The sequence below is a fragment of the Mesoplodon densirostris genome, chromosome 12 (genome assembly GCF_025265405.1).
Source record: "Mesoplodon densirostris isolate mMesDen1 chromosome 12, mMesDen1 primary haplotype, whole genome shotgun sequence".
Taxonomy (NCBI): Eukaryota; Metazoa; Chordata; class Mammalia; order Artiodactyla; family Ziphiidae; genus Mesoplodon; species Mesoplodon densirostris.
This window is the reverse complement of record NC_082672.1, coordinates 83,522,466-83,538,629: the sequence shown is the minus strand read 5'-3', so window position 1 is coordinate 83,538,629 and position 16,164 is coordinate 83,522,466. Positions and strand designations below refer to the sequence as shown.

The 16,164-nt window shown below is 38.0% G+C and overlaps 1 protein-coding gene across 4 annotated transcripts in view; it reads left to right on the top strand.

Moving 5' to 3' along the window:
- COL12A1 (collagen type XII alpha 1 chain) overlaps nt 1-16,164 on the top strand; it is a 115,410-nt gene that overhangs the window by 33,298 nt on the left and 65,948 nt on the right. For 3 of the 4 annotated variants that reach the window (XM_060114360.1, XM_060114359.1, XM_060114361.1), the window contains exons 14-22: nt 1,702-1,974; nt 8,375-8,641; nt 9,105-9,297; nt 10,378-10,499; nt 12,308-12,457; nt 12,539-12,658; nt 12,759-12,923; nt 13,496-13,642; nt 15,884-16,023. In XM_060114360.1, the coding sequence (XP_059970343.1) occupies nt 1,702-1,974; nt 8,375-8,641; nt 9,105-9,297; nt 10,378-10,499; nt 12,308-12,457; nt 12,539-12,658; nt 12,759-12,923; nt 13,496-13,642; nt 15,884-16,023 (1,577 nt within the window). The remainder of the gene's footprint in view (nt 1-1,701; nt 1,975-8,374; nt 8,642-9,104; nt 9,298-10,377; nt 10,500-12,307; nt 12,458-12,538; nt 12,659-12,758; nt 12,924-13,495; nt 13,643-15,883; nt 16,024-16,164) is intronic. The other variant, XM_060114362.1, reaches the window with a different exon arrangement.

Genomic DNA, 16,164 nt, shown 5'->3' with positions numbered 1-16,164 from the left:
TTCCCATGTTCTAAGCTAACTTTGTCTTATACTTTTCGGGAATGTTATTAATGCAGCTTGTTAGCTCACTTAATTTCACAATCCCTTTCAAGTACTTTCAAGTATTATTTCACAACAGTTGTTGCTAACTGCAACTTAGGAAATTTAAGTGAAGAGGCACATATGAAAAAAGGATGTAGTGTATATCAAGCAAAGGAAACATGCTGCAGATTTAAAACTTAGAGACCAGTAGTTGGGCTATCGATGATCAAAACAAAAAAAAAAAAAAAAAAAAAAACCAACAACCAAGTCAAACCAAACCAAACCCAACCCAACCAAAGAAACAGTTTGTTTATATTCCTGTAAATAGAGAAGATGTAAAGATGTGTGACCATTTAAGTAGCAAATACAATTAAAGAAGACCTTCAAATAAAGATTAGCCTCAAGTACTGGGGGAAAGAAGTCAGTATGTTCTTGAAAATAAATATTCTAGGTTGCAGTGAAATATGTAACTAATTTCCCTCCAGAGATGAGATGTCCTGTCAGCAGTTGAAGTTATTTATAATGGAGTTAGAATTTTCCATTTTATCTTGGGGTCTGGTAGGATGCCCAGCTCCCACTTTATTTATTTTTCCCTCTGTAATCTACCATATATGATAGGTTTTTGTCCACTAAGATTTCTTTTTCATTTACTGTTATCTTTATGTACTGAAATTTAAATAATTATGAGTATTTTAAAGATATTCATTTTTACTCTGATTCAAGTGAAATAACAGTCTTCAACATTCTTGCAGCAGCATTATATATCATTTTCTTGAATACACAACAATTACTGGTAAAATGTATGCTGTAGAAGCAGATAGTTTTATATTTATGTCATACTGTGGCATAAACCCTAGTAAAGGTAGCCAATATAAAGCGACCTGTATATTTATTGTACATTTAAATTATGGAAAGTTAGGGTTTTATTGGTAGACATCTGTGTCTCCTATTAAGTCAAGGTTGCCGTATTTTTCCATTTGGGTTGTACTTTTTTTTAAAAATGAGAGAGCCAAAATTTAGCAGCAAGCATTTTTGATTGGCTAGAACAAGTGGTGTGTTTTATTTTGATGACTAATTGCTTTTAGATTTTCCAGAAGAATTGGTGGTTTTTAGTTTCCTTAGGGTTAAGCTATAATTGAAATTTTGCATTTCTGCTTTTTTAGCTTTGTGAACAAATAGAATTTCCCCCCCAAAAAAGATTGTTGGAATTAAGATTTGCAAGTGATATGAGATTGTTGGAGTTATTGGAAGTGGTATGTTGAAACTGAGCTTATTTAAATAAGATAAGAGAGGAAAAGATGATGGTGAAGAAATAAAGATTTTTGTGCACAATAAGGAGAACTGAACTGTAAAATTTGAGGATTTAGATGCTTCTTTTCCTTTGGAATTTTTTTTTTAGGCACATACTTCTTCATATTTCGATGCCATTCTTGTCCTGAAGGACATTTCAATCTGATTGGATATATGGGGGTCAGGGTGATAGGCAGGAATCAGGTATAATTCTAAAGGTTAATCCCATCTTCTGTTCCACTGACAGAATAGGACAGACAGCTTAGAAGGAAGAAATGGGCAACATTAGGCAAATTGACTCCAGCAAATCAGGATGTCTACTAGGATGAAGGAGTATTTACATGTATAGTAGACATTAAAAAAATGATCCCCCTTTCATTTCTATTCTAGAGCGTGGTTCACCTCAGGATTTGATTACTAAAGATATCACCGACACATCGATTGGCGCTTACTGGACGTCTGCTCCAGGAATGGTTCGCGGTTACAGGGTCTCTTGGAAATCGCTGTATGATGATATTGAGACTGGAGAGAAGAGTCTTCCTGGAGATGCAATTCATACTGTGATAGAAAATCTGCAGCCAGAGACCAAATACAGAGTTTCAGTATTTGCAACTTACAGTAGCGGAGAAGGAGAACCTTTGAGTGGAGAAGCCACAACTGAATGTAGGTAACAGTCCGAGGGGGTTTGAGTGTGTTGGTGCTACCTAATAGCTATCAGCTCGTGATGACCACTTGCATTTTTTCCTTATATGACAAATGGGGACTAAACAAGTAGGACCTTTAATGAATGTGGTTTAAATTCAGGTTTGTTTTATATCTAAAATTATATCAAAGTCTGAAATATTGAATCCCTTCCAAGTACCTACACAGTTGAGCCTTGAACAATGTGAGGGTTAATCTGAGTATAATTTATAGTCGGCTCTGCTTATCTGAGCTTCCTCTGCATCTCAGGAACAAACCAACCTCAGATCGTTCAGTCCTGTAGCATTTGCTAGTGAAAAAAATCCGTGTATAAGTGGACCCTCGAAGTTCAAACCTTCATTGTTCAAAGGTGAACTGTGTTTGTCTCTCTCTCAGTCTCTCTCTCTCTCTCTCTTTTTTTCTGGTGGAAAGATCAACTAGATAAGAAGCTCAGCTAGTATAAAGATCAGAAGCTATGGAGACAAAGAAAATTCAGGCACATTTATAACTATATTACCTTGGGCAAGTTCTTGAACCTTCTTTGAGCCTCAGTTTCCTAATGTGTAGAATGCAGCCTCAGATTGTCTTGAGGATTAAATGAAATAACAGTGGGCAAAGCACCAAGCATAGTGCCTAGCTACTTAGAGAAGGTTGATGAATGATGTGGCTATTGAGACTATGATTGTTATACACCCAAGACTAATCCTAGATTATTTTTACTATGTTTGGGGAGGCTAAATCAAGTCTACTCAGGTTTCTGGAGGCTAAAATTTACCTTAATCTCATTAATATTCTTTCTTGTGAAAAATTTTGAATCACCCTCTCATCATTTATTATCAGGTGGCTAGTGAGAGGCATGTCGGTATTTCTTAATTGTCTTTCCTAAAAAGTAATTTGTTAAGGATGGGCATTTCTAAGTATTTATAGGAGAGAAGTTTATTCCTATTGTTTGGGAGGATTTTAGGAAAAGGGGAAAGATTGGGGCCCTCCTTCATTTCCTTTTATTAGAAAGAATTGGAGGAAAGGGGTGATTTTTCTGCCAAAGGGAGAGAAAGGGAAACGCCATGAGCAATTTCAATGAAGTCCTGTATCCTGATTTTAGGTTGTCCTTAAATGAAAATCTTTTGGTCTGAGTTCTCTGAGGAATTCATCTTTTTTTTTTTTTAAATCACTGGCAAAATCAGTTGGATATGTTTAAGCTTAAATCTGTGTCAAAATCAACCAGATTAAAAAAATCAAACTCCTTATAGGAGATTTAAATACAAGAAAAGGCATATTTCTCAGATAATCACATGATTGGTTTCCATGGTAGTGACTGAAATTTTGTGTCTGAATATATGGTCTGATATAGTTTAAGAAGCTGGCCCAAATTCATCTCTATTTCTGGTAAATGTTCACATGTAAAGAGAAGCCGTGTTGTAAACTTAGGCCACATATGACACCTCTAGCTAAATTTATTTGTAGGAGTGAAGATACAATTCACGTGGCTGAGAAATTATCAAAATTTATATATTTAGAGGGAAACTTTTTCCAAAGATTCTCCTCCATCATTTCTTCTTGTGAAAAGATTGAATCCTCAGATATTTATTTGGGATTTAAAATCTCCCCAAGGATATGTTTTCGTCCAAAGCAAGTATGTCAGCAGAAATCCTAGATAAACCTTTATCTCTAAGAAGCTGAGCATCTAAGAAATTTTCACTATTTCTTGGCTAACTGATTGATTTAAAGGTGAGTGAACAGAAAAGCCTCTTTTGAACTATGAGCAGACTAGGCAGCAATGAAAGTACATTTTCTAGAGGGTATGCCAGCTGCTCAAACAGCTAGGCAAGTAAGATGGAAGACAGGAACCTTTCTTTGTTCTACTGCCATTTTGTTGTTGTGTTTTGCTTTGCTCTCTTTGTGTAAAGTGAGGTAGTTTAGAAAGTACTTTGAGAAATCTGAGTCAGGCGTAGTATATTCAGGTGGTGGATGAGTCCTAAATGGTGCGGATAACTGGGTCGAGTCACTGGGTCATGCTCTTAGAGTTTCTTATAAACTTCCAAGGAGACATTTTGGAAATATTTTCAGGAAATATTTTCTGTTTTCACCTGACACTCAGAGACATGGTATGCAGACTGTTGATACAATGAAAACCATGAATTGTGGCTAGAAAGCCAGCAGATGGGAAACTTTCTACTGGCCCTGCAATTATGGCAGCTGGTTTAGCAGAGGTACAGTGGGTGTTGGAAAGCATCTTGTGAGAGTTACTAAAACGTGAAAAGAACTTAGAGTGAGAGTATTAACAGCATTTTATAGCATGTGGCATACCTATGAACGGAGTGAAAAATCTTGCTTTTTCCTTATGAGAAGCCAACAAGGATTTTTTTCCCTCCTTAAAATCCAAAGTTTCCCATTAAAGCTAAGATGAGAGAAGTTGGACTTTATTTGGCTTCAATTCCTCTATTTTAAAGAATTAATTAAAAATCAGGAATACAATTGAGATCCTTGAAGCATTTCAAGGTAGGGAGTACAATATTTGACTGTTTTAACATATTTAAATTTGGGAATATTTTAAAGTTTGGGATCCCACTCTTTTGGGGACATAGGTTTCTTTTTAGATCAATACTCATAAGATTTAAATGTCCATTTTTCTCAATTCTGAGTTGTATGAAATTGGTTTGAGAAATCTGTGTAAGGGAGAGATGTCCTTTTCCACTGAACAAAAGTTGAAGAGATGGAAACAAGAGGTCAGAAAACATACTTTAGCAGAACTCTTTCTAGAAAAGTGTTAGACACACATTGATTTATTCAACATTTGTAACAAATAGATTGTTCTGTGTCCTATTCTTTCCCATACTCTTTCCAAAATCCTATGTAAGGTCTTTACATTTTTTGTTTGAAAATATATATATTTTCTTTTAATAGTTCACTTACCTGGAGAATAGTAATGGAGAATTGAGGATTAGCTAAATAAATTTTAATACTTCCAGAAAGTAATGGAATTGGCTGAGAATTCTCTTACTTTCTTTAAACCCTAAAATTAAAAAATTGCAACCAATATACTCTTAGTTGAAATTATACTTGCATCTTTCAGAAAACTAATTTATAACCATATATTGAATTTCTTTACCTATTTTGTCATTCTTACCTTTGCCCTCTGTACATAACATATCTTTTGCTTATATGGCTGCTGTCAAGATTTTCTTTTTATACTGATTTTAAGTAATTTGCTTATGATGTGTGTTGGTGTAGTTTCTTCATGTTTCTTGTGCTTCGGGTTCACTGAGATAGTTGGATCTGTGGGTTTATAGTTTTATAAAATTTGAAAATATTCAGGCCATTATTTCTTCACATATTTTATTTATTGCCCCCCACTTTCTTCAGATACTCTGGTTCTACAGGTACTCGTCTGCTTGAAGTTATCACAAAGCTCACTCCTGTGCTGTTCAGTTTGTCAATCTTTTCTCTTTTCTTGTGTTTCATTTTATTTTTATTTATTTATTTTAAAAAATATTTATTTATTTAATTTACTTATTTGGTTGCACCAGGTCTTAGTTGCAGCACGTGGGCTCCTTAGATGTGGCACGTGAACTCTTAGTTGCGGCATGCATGTGGGATCTAGTTTCCTGACCAGGGATCAAAGCCAGGCCCCCTGCATTGGGAGCGAGGAGTCTTATCCACTGCACCACCAGGGAAGTCCCTTGTGTTTCATTTTAGATAGTTTCTATTATCATGTCATCAAGTTCGCTAATTTTTTCCCTGCAAATTCTAATCTGCTCTTAATACCACCCTGTGCATGTTTCATCTTAGACATTGTATTTTTCACCTCTAGAAGTTTGGTTTGAGTCTTTCTTATTTGTTCTATGTGTTTATGTAACTTGCTTAACATTTCTTCTACCATTATTAGCATATGGAATATAGTTATAATAGCTGTTTTAAGGTCCCTTTTGAATAATTCTGTCATATGCATTATTTGTAGTGCCGTTTCTATGAGCAGAATTTGGTTTCTGGTGAGAGCTCTTTTCCTGGCTTGCAGATGGATATCTTCTATGTCCTCACATGGCCTCAGTCTATGCATATTGCAGGGGCGCAGGGGAGACAGAGAGAGAGAGAGAGAGAGAGAGAGAAGGAAATCGAGCTCTCCGGTGTCTCCTCGTTCTCTTATAAGTATTCCAATTCATCAGGTTAGGGTCCTACCTTTAGAACCTCAGTTAACCCTAATTACCTCCCTAAAGGTCCACATTGGAGGTTAAGGCTTTAACATGTGAATTTTGGGGAGACACAGTCATTCAGTCCATAACATGGGTAATTTATTTTTCTTTCTTTGAATTCCTGGTAATTTTTATTAGAAGCCAGACATTATGAATTTTACTTTGTTGTGTGTCAGATATTTTTATGTTCTTATAAATATCCTTAAGCCTTGCAGCTAACTCACTTGGAAACAGTTTGATATTTTTGAAGCTTTCTTTAAAACTCTGTTAGAGCTAGACCAGAGAAACCTCTAGTTTAGGGCTAATTTTGCTCCACTACTGGGGCAATAACCTCCTTAGTATTCTACATGATGCTCTGAGAATTTTGAGGTTTTTTACTCTGGCGAGGGGGAACATTTCTGGCCCTGCATAAACTTCAGGAATTGTTCCCTCTGCTCTTTTTAGGTGGTTCTTTCTCTGGTTTTGGGTAGTTTCCTCATTCATATGCACTGAGTAGTCCTGGGCTGAAGACTCAAGGAGGAACTTTTGCTGATTTGGGGAGCTTTTTCTCTGTAACACCATTTCTACAGGACTTTGCTCTGCCAGTTCTAAGTGCCTTGGTCTCCCCAGACTCACAAAGCTACCTCCTCAATTAAGGATGCTTCATCTGGGTGCCCCCTTCCTGTACTGGGGCTGGAAAGTCTCTCCAAGCAATAAGTCAGGGCAACGATCGAGCTCCTTCTCATTTGTTTCTCTTCTCTCAGGGACCATGGTCTTGTGCTGCCTGATGTTCAATGTCTGAAAAATGTTGATATATATGTATACATACATATTTTAAAGTTTTTCAGGTTTTTTAAAGTTGTTTCAAGTGGTTCTTGCCTGTTTGAACATGAAAATTTCTTTTGGAATCAAAAACGATTCTTTGCAGTGTTTCCTTCAGCTTAGTCTCTCTCTCTAGAAGATACTTATGACCTTTGAATGCTGAGAATACTGAACTGAATGAAATGATCCTGCTTATAAGCTCAATTATGTAAAGAAGAGGGATGTACTGGCTCTTTGTGGATGTTGGGTGACCTGTTTCTGATACAGTTATTAATAAGATATAATTTAATAAATAACATTTATTGTATATTAATCAAAACCTTCTTACATACAGTACTTTCTAAAGCTACTCAGTGTATACTAATTTATCTCCAGAGCCCCTGAGATTTTTTGTTTTGTTTTGATTTTGTTTTTTGTTTTTTGCGGTACGCGGGCCTCTCACTGTTGTGGCCTCTCCCGTTGCGGAGCACAGGCTCCGGACGCGCAGGCTCAGCGGCCATGGCTCACGGGCACAGCCGCTCCGTGGCATGTGGGATTCTCCCGGACCGGGGCACGAACCCGTGTCCCCTGCATTGGCAGGCGGACTCTCAACCACTGCGCCACCAGGGAAGCCCCCCTGAGATATTTTTCTTTTTTTTTTTTTTTTTTTTTTTTTGCTGTACGCGGGCCTCTCACTGCTGTGGCCTCTCCCGTTGCGGAGCACAGGCTCCGGACACACAGGCTCTGCGGCCATGGCTCGCGGGCCCAGCCGCTCCGCGGCATGTGGGATCTTCCGGGATCGGGGCACGAACCCGTGTCCCCTGCATCGGCAGGCGGACTCTCAACCACTGCGCCACCAGGGAAGCCCCCCCTGAGATATTTTTATGTGTCTGTTTCCTGTTCCTTTGTGCTGATAGTCTTACATGTTCACGGAAGTCACAAAGGGTGGTGTTAACTGCAGTCGCTCTGGCTGGTCACTTATGCATTGTTCTTTCTTCTGAAAAGATTCAAGGAATATTTCTGACCCTGTGTTCATGATTTTTAGTATTCTGCACACTGTAATTTCTATAGGAATTCTTTACAGATGGAAATATAATAAAAATTCTAAAAGCTCATCTCCAGAAATGGGTGTTTTCTTTACTAAAGTCTCTGGAATGCAAATACGAAATCCTTGCAATATGAATTCCCATTTTTTAGTTATTAGCCAGATAAAGAGAAAACATCTCACTGTGACCTCACTGAGATTAGGCTCACACGCCATCTTGAACTTAGGAGAGCTCACAATGCCTAGTAAAGGAATAGTGTACGTATTTAAGAAACCACACATAGCGTCTTGTCACATAAATGGGGAGGCGGACATAAATATTTTCTTTCAACACAGTATACATTGTAATCTTCCTTTCATCTCACAGTATCCGATGATTCGAAAACCTTGAAAGTGGATGAAGAAACAGAAAACACAATGAGGGTTACCTGGAAACCAGCACCTGGGAAAGTTGTCAACTACCGTGTTGTGTATCGCCCCCGTGTGGGCGGGAGACAGATGGTTGCCAAAGTGTCACCCACTGTCACCTCAACAATGTTAAAGCGACTTCAGCCCCAGACCACGTATGACATCACGGTTCTCCCAGTTTACAAGACAGGAGAAGGAAAGCTTAGGCAAGGTTCAGGAACAACAGGTATAAAACCATAATAATTTTTTTTGGGAAAGTGTGTAATATTTTGAAGGGAGATTTTAATACATCTACTTCATTTGTAAATGTCTAAAATGGAGTCTGTAATAAATTATACTATATTAGTTAGGTAGGATGCCTAATTAGCATATGATTTTTACCAGTCTAGTTCCTGGTAAAATGATTCTACATATTAATGTTCTAATGCTAATCTAATCTTCTGAATTGTGAGTACTATTTGTACCTCCACTTGGGTAGCACTCGATTATTCTGATTTTTATTGGGTATTATAGCTTGTGCTTTCTGACTTAATCCTTTTTATAAATGTATATTTTGAAGTATTTTGTTTGTGATGATTGTCATGTATATCACTTAGATATTTTGAATTCAACTTATTATTATAGGGGCTAAAAAAACCCCCCAAAGCCTAGGCTTATGGACAGTATTTTAACATCTATTATCTTTACAGCTTCTCGATTTAAATCACCCAGAAACCTCAAAACATCTGACCCAACCATGTCTAGCTTCCGGGTGACTTGGGAGCCTGCGCCTGGGGAGGTCAAGGGTTACAAGGTTACATTTCACCCCACGGGAGATGACAGAAGACTGGGGGAGTTAGTGGTTGGACCATATGACAACACAGTTGTTTTGGAAGAACTTAGGTAGGAATGAACTCTATTCCATTTTTGTTAACACATTGTACCTTCCACACATGATAACGTATGTGTCTGTTTGCCGGCAGAGTATTTAAAATCAGCCAAAGTTGCTTTCTCACTCTTGGTGCTGCTGAAGTTGAGGTTAGGGTTCAGAGACTCAAATTTAGGCCTGAGCAGTTGTACGCTTTTAATGACTTGCTATTAAGTGATCAGGGATGGTGTTTTTTTCAGTAACACCCTGCTTTTTAAAAATTAACATCCACATGGCACGATTTCACCAAAAGCAGTTTATCACCAGCCAGCCTTATGGAAATGTAGGAGTCCCCATGCCTTCTGGGAAGGCCCAGGTCACTGACACTGAGATGCGAGTGTGCATCCTCTCTCAGGGTGGGCTGCAGGAGTCAGGGGGCAGGGCTTTGCTCTTGGGCTCAGCTGGGAGGATGGGGGAAGGGGGGCTGATGCAAGCTCTTGCTGCAGGCTGTGTGGTGGGAAAGAAGGAGGTTTGAGTTGGAACAGCAGCATTCTTCACAGTAAAAAGAACAGGCTGCTGTGCATTGCCTGGTGGAAAGTTGGTTTGTTTCAAAGATTCATTCAACAATATTGAACTCTGTATAAATGCTTGATATTTACTTTTATCGGGATAGGGAGGATGAAATTTATTGAGCCTCCTATGTGCCAAGCACTGTGCTAGGTGCTTTATGTTCCCTTGCAAGTACAACATTTAAATTGTTTTCTTAAAGCCCATCACTTAGAAGCAATAAGAGTGAAAGCCCAATCTTTCCCTGACTTGCTCAGTGGGAAGGTGGGGATTCTACATCTAATGGAAAGGCGAGGTGGAAACTGGTGCCGTGAACCCCTAGTATTCTCTAGAGTGCTGGTGGGCTAGTTTCCCTTGATACCTTATAGTGTGGGCTTAAACTGGAATGTGATGGAAATTAGTTTCCTTCTTCTGCAATGTTATGTATTATAAGTTCCTCTGAATGAAAGTTTGTAAATCAAGTTGAGTGTTTATAACAAAGCAAAAAAAAAAAAAATGCTACCACTTGCGGTTATTATGCATACAGACTATATATTTTAACATTTCAGGGCAGGTACCACCTATAAAGTAAATGTTTTTGGAATGTTTGATGGAGGAGAAAGTTCACCACTTGTTGGACAAGAAATGACAACTCTCTCTGACACAACTGTAATGCCAGTTTTATCCTCTGGTAAGAAATTGAGTTAAATTCCCCTAGGAAAAGTCAGTATTTTGCAACTTTTTTTTCAAATATGAATTGTTAGGTGAATCATACCATGAAAATTGACTATTAAATATTACACTAAAATTTATTTCAGTAACATATCCTTAAAAAATTCTTCAAAGATCCAGCTAAGCACACCTTTACCAACATTTTTTAAGGATTTCTTGTCAGTATTGCCTTAGTTACATAGTACTGTATTATTTAAAGTTGAGATTTTACAATGATAATATACATTATCTTTAATATTTAATATACATTATCTTTAATCTCTTTCTAATGATTAAAATGCAGTTTTATTTTGTTAAAGTAATCGTAAAAATGATTTGTCTGGGCTGAGCAAGCAGCACTGGGTTCTGTAAATAGGTGGGCAACTAAGACTTGGGAAGCAAAATGGTAACATAAAGCCCTCATACTTTTCTGCTCCTGCCATGACTACAACTTTGATACGCATGAAGCTAGTTTTGAACATTCTTCCAGGTGAGGGTGGTGGGTAGAGTTTGCTTCTAAATATTTTAATCATTTGCTAACAAAGAGTAGGTCTCGGCAGATCAGGAGCAGACTTGTAAAGGCTTAGGTGCTTGGAATAGTACTTGGGAATCCTAACTCCTGATGGAGCGTCCAATACGCAGTGACGCCTTTGTAGTGTGATGGGCGTCACTGAATCTTTCTCAGTGAGGTTTTTTTTTTGTTGTTGTTGTTGTTGTTGTTTTTTGTAATACAAAGATCAGTTGCTAACATGGCAAGAAGTTGAAAAATTTGTAGCTGGTAACATAAGCTTCTGGAAAAGAAAACGTTTGAAAACATGGATGTGGATAAAAGAAGTGAAAGGGTCAACTCTTGCTGTTTTGCATTAATGTTCAATTGTTTCTCTTATGATGATGTTAATTAACTGACTTATATTTTTATTTTGTAGCTTGTGCACAGAGGATATTGGGATAATTCTCTCTTTCCAAAGCACCCTAGCTTTGTATCAGTGTTTGTGCCTGTGGTCTCTGTAGCTCTCAATCTGTATACTTGTTTGTATCTTTTTTCTAGATTGTCTTCCTTCTCTCTTGATTTTTTAAATGTGCAGACCTCACCAGCTGTATCTACCCGATTGTTATACATAGTAGATGATTAAGTTAAATAATTAAAAACTAAATAATAGCTATCAGATTTTTAAACACTATATCTTTACTTCAAAACGTTCTAATTTTAAGAGTTATGTGCCTAATCCTTCATAATATATGTAATACTGGGGGCTTTAATTAATTGAAAAGATATTTATGGCTCACTGAAACTTTTTCTAGCTTACACATTTTAACAGCTCATCTCATACTTGTCTGCTAATGACTGTTGAATATTTAGAAAAACGCAACATCCAATCTAGATCGCGTTAAAAGTTTTATTAAAATTGTTATTGTCTTATCGTTAGGTGGCTGTACATTCCCACTTATATATTTTACCTTTTGGGTTTGTGAGCTCATTCAAATTTACGATGACGGTTTAAGTCTCCATGTTCTACGATTGCGGCCAGAAATATAGTCAAAGATGAAGGAAAGATTTTCCACCGAATTAATTATTGGAGGGATGGATGCTCCCTATGACTCTTATTTGAGGTTAATAAATCGTATGGACATGTTTTCAAAGCCTTCAACTCCAAATTACATCAATGAGCCACAGAACTGAGACAGTTAGGCGACCCTGAGCCCCAGGGGGTGGCAGAGGCACGGCTAGGAGGTAACTGACAAAGAATGTCCTCCTTACTCTGTGCTGTCTCACGATTGCCGTGTCAGGGATGGAGTGTCTCACCAGGGCTGAAGCAGACATCGTGCTGCTGGTGGATGGGTCGTGGAGCATCGGCCGGGCGAATTTTAGAACCGTGAGGAGCTTCATCTCCCGCATTGTGGAAGTCTTTGAGATTGGCCCCAAAAGAGTACAGATCGGTAGGTGTGACAACATTGAAGGCATTTAGACGTCTTCGTCATGCTCTTTTATACATGCTAATGCCAATGGTGTCCTTTTAGCCCTTGCTCAGTATAGCGGGGACCCCAGAACAGAGTGGCAGTTAAATGCTCACAAAGACAAGAAGAGCTTGTTGCAGGCTGTGGCGAACCTGCCTTACAAAGGAGGCAACACCCTCACAGGTGAGTCAGAGATGCTCCAGCGCGCTGTCAGCTCTTGCTTTCGGTCAAAGCTTGTGGCTGAATAACGATGTGACTGATGCTCTTTTAACAATCCCACTAGGCATGGCTTTGAATTTCATTCGCCAACAGAGCTTCAAGACCCAAGCTGGCATGAGGCCTCGAGCTCGAAAAATCGGCGTTCTCATCACTGACGGAAAATCACAAGATGACGTTGAAGCACCTTCAAAAAAACTCAAGGATGAAGGCGTGGAACTGTTTGCTGTTGGTGAGCATTGACGAGAATTGCCCCGCCCCCAGGGGTGACAAATGTGCTGAGGATATTTTTGTAGTTAAAGATATTTTCTGAAGCATGAGAAAACAAACAGACACATTTGCCCTATCACATTATTTATCAAAATAATGTACCAGGAAGTTCATTCATGTTTTTCTTTTCTCCTCGTAATGGGACGAAACGACATGGCTTCTTGGAAGAGAGTAATGAATCAAGAAGACAAATGTACTATTAATAGGATTCAGGAAAATTCTTGTTTGGTTTTCCACAGCACCATGTTTATTTTTGATATCCATTATTTCACTTTCCAGAAAAAACACTGAAGAGACCCTTTTTGGTGGGGAATCAGTGCTAGAAGCATTTAGAAGAAGCTAAACAAAATAGCCTTTAGTTTATATTATTTTTGTTTCTATTTTATATATGTAATCATTTTATTATTCAGGAAAATCATATATACATTCTAGTTAACATTGAATATATAACGGTAGCCCATGCAATATTTGCTTTGTTCCATTAATTTTTTTCTGAGACATGCTTTTAATTTGTGTATATCCATTTCTCCCAAGGTATTAAAAATGCTGATGAGGTTGAGTTAAAGATGATTGCAACAGATCCCGATGATACCCATGCATACAATGTGGCGGATTTTGAGTCCCTCTCCAGGATCGTAGATGACCTCATCGTCAACTTGTGTAACAGCGTCAAAGGTCCAGGTAAGGTTAGCCCAGGGCTCCTCACCCTCAGCACTATTTGTATTTTGGTCCAGATAATTCTTTTTAGGATGGAGGAAGTGGATTCTTTTGTGCATTGTGAGATGTTTAGCAGCATCCCTGGACTCTTCCCGCTGGACACCAGTAGCATCCCCTGAGTCATGACGACTAAAAATATCTTCAGAATTTGCCAAATGTGTGCTGGGGAGAATATTGCCTCCAGCTGAGAATAATTGATTTAGTCCCTGATCTTTTTCTGATGGCATCAAACTGTACATGACTTCTAGCTTATTTGAGGATACAGTTACTTTATATGTGCCTGCACCACACACACATACACACACACACACACACACACACACACAAGTGAGATCGGGGAAGAAAGAGAGATGCTTTCTTTCCTGGTGTATATCTATTCTCTGGTAAAGCATCTTCACTCTACATAACTATTAAATGGATGTTCCCATACTTTTATTTTCTAAAGTTTGCTGCCTTTTGTTTTTGATTAGCAATGGAAGAGGGGTCTTATATATGATTTGCTTTGCCCCAACTACAGATGATCACATTTGATACTTTGCACTTGTAATCTCTAAATATAAAGACAAATTACAATATTAGAATTTGGACTTTTAGAAAGGATATCATCTCTCTTTACCACTGAAGAAACAGATTTAGAGAAGTTCAATTACTTACTCAAGGCGAAATGGGTAAAGACATTTTGAGAGGTCCTTGAAAAAAGGTAGCTATTGATAAGGAATTAAGATTTAGAAATAAAATTATGGAAGTGAATTTTTAGTGACAGAGAGTGGTATAAAGTGATTACTATCTGTGTAAATCATAGGACAAAACATGGTAATCACCAAATTGAAGGTTTTTGGAAAACTACTGATAAAAACTATGGTTCTTATTATATGAGAAAAATTTCTTTTAAATACATGCAGATTCTGGTAAAGATTGTCTTTCACTAATTTATTCTGGTTTTGGAAATTTGGAATGAGTTTAATAAATAAAGTGGTAGAAATGTTTCACATGCTTTGGATACTGAGGATACATTTATTTGAATGTTCCTCCTTGAATTTCTCTCTCCAAAATTTTGCAGATTTTCTTTTTGGATTTTGAACAATAGACTGCCTTTTCCCAGGAGAAACAGACCAGCCAGGAATCCAGAATTTGTAGGCATCTGGCTCTGGATTAGCTGAGAGAGTTGTGGTTTTATTTAGTTGGAGAGAATTTTGAGTAGGAATGAAAACATCTTTTATCTCTTTTTCTTTATTTTTTTTACATCAGCTACGTAATAGTTGCATTCATTTAGTTTCCCAGACAGTAAAATTGCTTGATAATTTTGTAGGCTTGATTATGACCCAAGTACAGTAAAGGTTAGGATACTAAGAATGGAAATTCTTTTTCTCAGCTTTGGCTTACAAAGAAAGTAGAAAGAGTTTATATGAGAATGATTTGCCATGCTCACAGAGTCACTGCATTAGTTCTCATATAATTATTATTTGGAACATCTTTCTAACGGTCCTAATGAACCTAATATTTCTATTTTCATTGACATTTATTCCAAATATTTTTCTATGTCAGTCATTTCACCTATACTTATGAACAGAGAAAACAATCACAGGCAGTAGGATATTCCCAAATTTTAGAAGACTTGGTGGTTTCTCCTGTCTCCTGAGTGAGAAAGTGGTTAGCTTCTCGTACCACTGAATTAGATCTTGTAAAGGAACTAAACATGAATAAGAAGCCAATTCTGTCTTCACAGAGTATAACATAGTTATGGAGATAAGACGTGAATATAAATAGTCAACACGATAATGAGGGCAGTGAACTTGGGTGGTGCCAAGAGTGATAAAGGCAGTGGAGCTGTCAGGACTCACGGTGTCATTTACTGGTATATGTACAAGGTTAGAGACCAGAGCAAGTATCCAAGGCTAAGTCAGAGGTTTTGAGTCTAGGTGACTGATAAACTGTGGTGCTTTCAGGAAGAAGGGGAGCAACTTTTCATGAAAAATAATGAGCTCAGGTTTGAATTTCCTGTGGCTGAAGAACCCTTTGGCCATCCATTCAGAGAGGACTTAGGAGTATTGGGCCTCTAAGCTGATTTACCATAACTTTTTAGTATGTGAAAGAATACATGTAAAAGCTTGAAATATGGAGAGGAATACCATTTCAACCAAATTTAAATGTCATCACCTTGCTATAATAATGAAAAAAGTGTATGTACTTCATTTCCACGTGTAGGTGACTTGGAAGCACCTTCCAACCTAGTTATTTCTGAGCAGACCCATCGTTCTATGAGAGTGAGCTGGACGCCTCCTTCTGACAGTGTGGATAGGTATAAGGTGGAATACTACCCAGTTTCTGGAGGGAAACGGCAAGAAGTGAGTAGACAACCCACTCCTTCCTGGTCCTGAGATTGGGTCCTCCTCCTTAGGGCTCTGAGAGGAATGCTGGGGGGATGTAGGGGGCAGAACTGAGTCCAAGATGGCGCTCTCCATTTCTTGCTAGGCAAGCACTTCCAT